At 41.8% G+C, this 2,308-nt stretch overlaps 1 protein-coding gene across 1 annotated transcript; it reads left to right on the top strand.

Annotated features, from left to right (window-relative positions):
* The first annotated feature begins 1,073 nt into the window (after nt 1–1,073).
* On the top strand, nt 1,074–2,308 carry LOC103713482 (sphinganine C4-monooxygenase 2-like). Its single transcript, XM_008800427.6, has 2 exons — nt 1,074–1,410; nt 1,577–2,308. Exons 1-2 carry the CDS (start codon nt 1,189–1,191, stop codon nt 2,117–2,119), a joined length of 765 nt encoding a protein of 254 aa, XP_008798649.2. The 5' UTR covers nt 1,074–1,188; the 3' UTR covers nt 2,120–2,308.

The following is a 2,308-nucleotide window of genomic DNA, read 5'->3' as shown; positions in this document are numbered from 1 at the left end:
AATGAATAGCTAAAAAACTCGCAGCTTAAACAAATAAATTATCATCCTGTTAGTGAAAATTTTAGATGTGCTCTTACACACACAAAAAATAATATATATATATATAAAACTTGGAAACATAAATTATGGAAATTCTGATTGCTATACATGGTTCTCCATAGAAACGTAGGTAAGAGTCCACTTAGGGGGTCATCTAATTGCGCGGCGCCGCTCCTCTCCCAACTCCATCCAAATCTGGAGGTCAAAAGAAGGCTACTGTAGGAAACACCCATTCCCTATTCTCATGAATCACATGTTATCAGTGCCCTGCTAGTGGAGCACTCAATTCAATTACTTGTTCTAATTTTCTTAGATATTTATTTTTGATGAAAAGGAAGGCAGATGGCCATCCTGTCTTTATTATATTTCAGAAAAAAATACATCAGATTCAACAGAAAAAACAAAAATCATGAACAGGTGGATGATGACACTGGGAAATGGTAGTCGATCAATCTCTTAGAGAGTAGTAAAAAATTCACTAGCTTGTTCCCTTTTTGTCTTAGAGATCTCGTCACCCTAACACAAATTATATTCCATTCATCTTAGTGTTTACTCCTTGGGTGGCTCTGGACGGCAACTCATGCCATTAGCCACCAACTACTACCGTAAACATCTTGGGTGGGTGGAAACCAACTTCGTCGTTCCTTTCAGCACGTCTTTAGTATTATCCATGGCCACAGAATGATCCATGAGGATGGTTGAAGCGTGCTTGACCTTTCAATCTTGCCTTCTAGTTGGGAAAGCAGACTAAATGAGTCATTTATGTATCAGCCGACGCGGTCTTGGGGACCCAGAGGTGCAGGTTCACATTCCCTTTTTTTTTTTTTGATGAAACTAATTGCATGTATGTAAAACGGGATTTGGACCTCGCATATAATAATAATAATAATAATAATAATAATAATAATAATAATAATAATAATAATAAAAGTGAAACCGCGGCTGGATAAGCGTCGCCCGGTTACGATCTTTTCAACTTCCAGCTCCGCTGCCATTTGGTATTTAAACACCCAGACCCTTTCCCATCGTCCACAGTTCATTAATTGTTTTCTATGTCCCTAGAATTTTTCCTCGTCTCTAGTGTTAATATCCTTGGGCACTCCACCACCCCGTTCCAGCCATCTTCTTTTTGTCTCTCTCCTTTGCACAATGGGCTTCTTTGGATCTGATGAGTTTTTGGTGATGTTCGTGCCCATCTTAGTTTATTGGGTTTACTCAGGGATCTATGAGGTGTTGAGCCCTTTGGAGAATTATAGGTTGCACTCGAAAAAAGATGAGGAAATCAAGAATTTGGTTTCCAAGCGGGATGTAGTTAAAGGGGTCCTCTTCCAACAAGCAATTCAGGCAGCAATTTCACTAGCTGCATGCAAGGTGTGTTACTTGTTTCTCCTTTCATAACGTCTGTGTTCTTGTTGCTGTTGTTGTTGGTGGTGGTGGAATTAGAACAAGAAAATGCAATTAATCCTTCAGTTGTGCTGTACCTAGCAAGCTCAAAGCATTCCATCAGAGTGCTAACCCTCTTAGTTTGTGTTTGCAGGTGAGTGGTCAAGATGCTGAAGCCGCAGCCAGCCCAGACTCGTATCTTCTTACGGTGGCAAGACAGTTCTTCATTGCAATGGTCGTCTTCGATACATGGCAATACTTCGTACACAGATACATGCACCTTAACAAGTTTCTCTACCGCAACTTCCATTCATGGCACCATCGCATCGCCGCGCCGTATGCCTTCGCGGCACAATATAATCATCCGATCGATGGAATTGTAACGGAGACCCTCTCCGGCGCCATGGCATTCTTCATCTCTGGAATGTCATCCCGGACCTCTATTTTCTTCTTCTCCTTCGCTACCATCAAAGGGATCGACGACCACTGTGGGCTGATGCTTCCTTGGAACCCTTTCCACATGCTGTTTCGTAACAACACTGCATACCATGATATCCATCACCAACTTGCAGGCAGCAAGTGCAACTTCGCACAGCCTTTCTTTGTTATGTGGGATAAGATACTTGGAACTTACGTGCCTTACACCATTGAGAGAAGGGTTGGAGGTGGCTTTGAAGCCCGAGTGGCAAAACCTTAGGCTCCCCTCTGGGGAGCTCATGTAGCCATAAATGTCTGTTGTAGCTTAGGATGGCAAGGTGACCATAAAATCAAGCAAGGCGTGCACAAGTGGTAGGAGAATGATATATACATCTGCTTCTTATAAATCTTTTTCCTATTACTTGTTCTTTCTTGATACTCGAAGGACAATTTATTAAGTTGCGTACAA

The sequence above is a fragment of the Phoenix dactylifera genome, chromosome 1 (assembly GCF_051530095.1).
Source record: "Phoenix dactylifera cultivar Ajwa chromosome 1, Ajwa_hap1_PhDact_Kaust_v1.1, whole genome shotgun sequence".
In the NCBI taxonomy this organism is placed as follows: domain Eukaryota; kingdom Viridiplantae; phylum Streptophyta; class Magnoliopsida; order Arecales; family Arecaceae; genus Phoenix; species Phoenix dactylifera.
The sequence above is the reverse complement of the archived record's forward strand: the minus strand, read 5'-3'. Positions and strand labels throughout refer to the sequence as shown.

Bases quoted from the DNA above. Each gene is read 5' to 3' on its own strand.
- LOC103713482 (XM_008800427.6), top strand. From the start codon at position 1,189: ATGGGCTTCTTTGGATCTGATGAGTTTTTGGTGATGTTCGTGCCCATC. The intron at 1,411-1,576 runs GTGTGTTACTTG...TTGTGTTTGCAG, and splicing joins TTTCACTAGCTGCATGCAAG to GTGAGTGGTCAAGATGCTGA.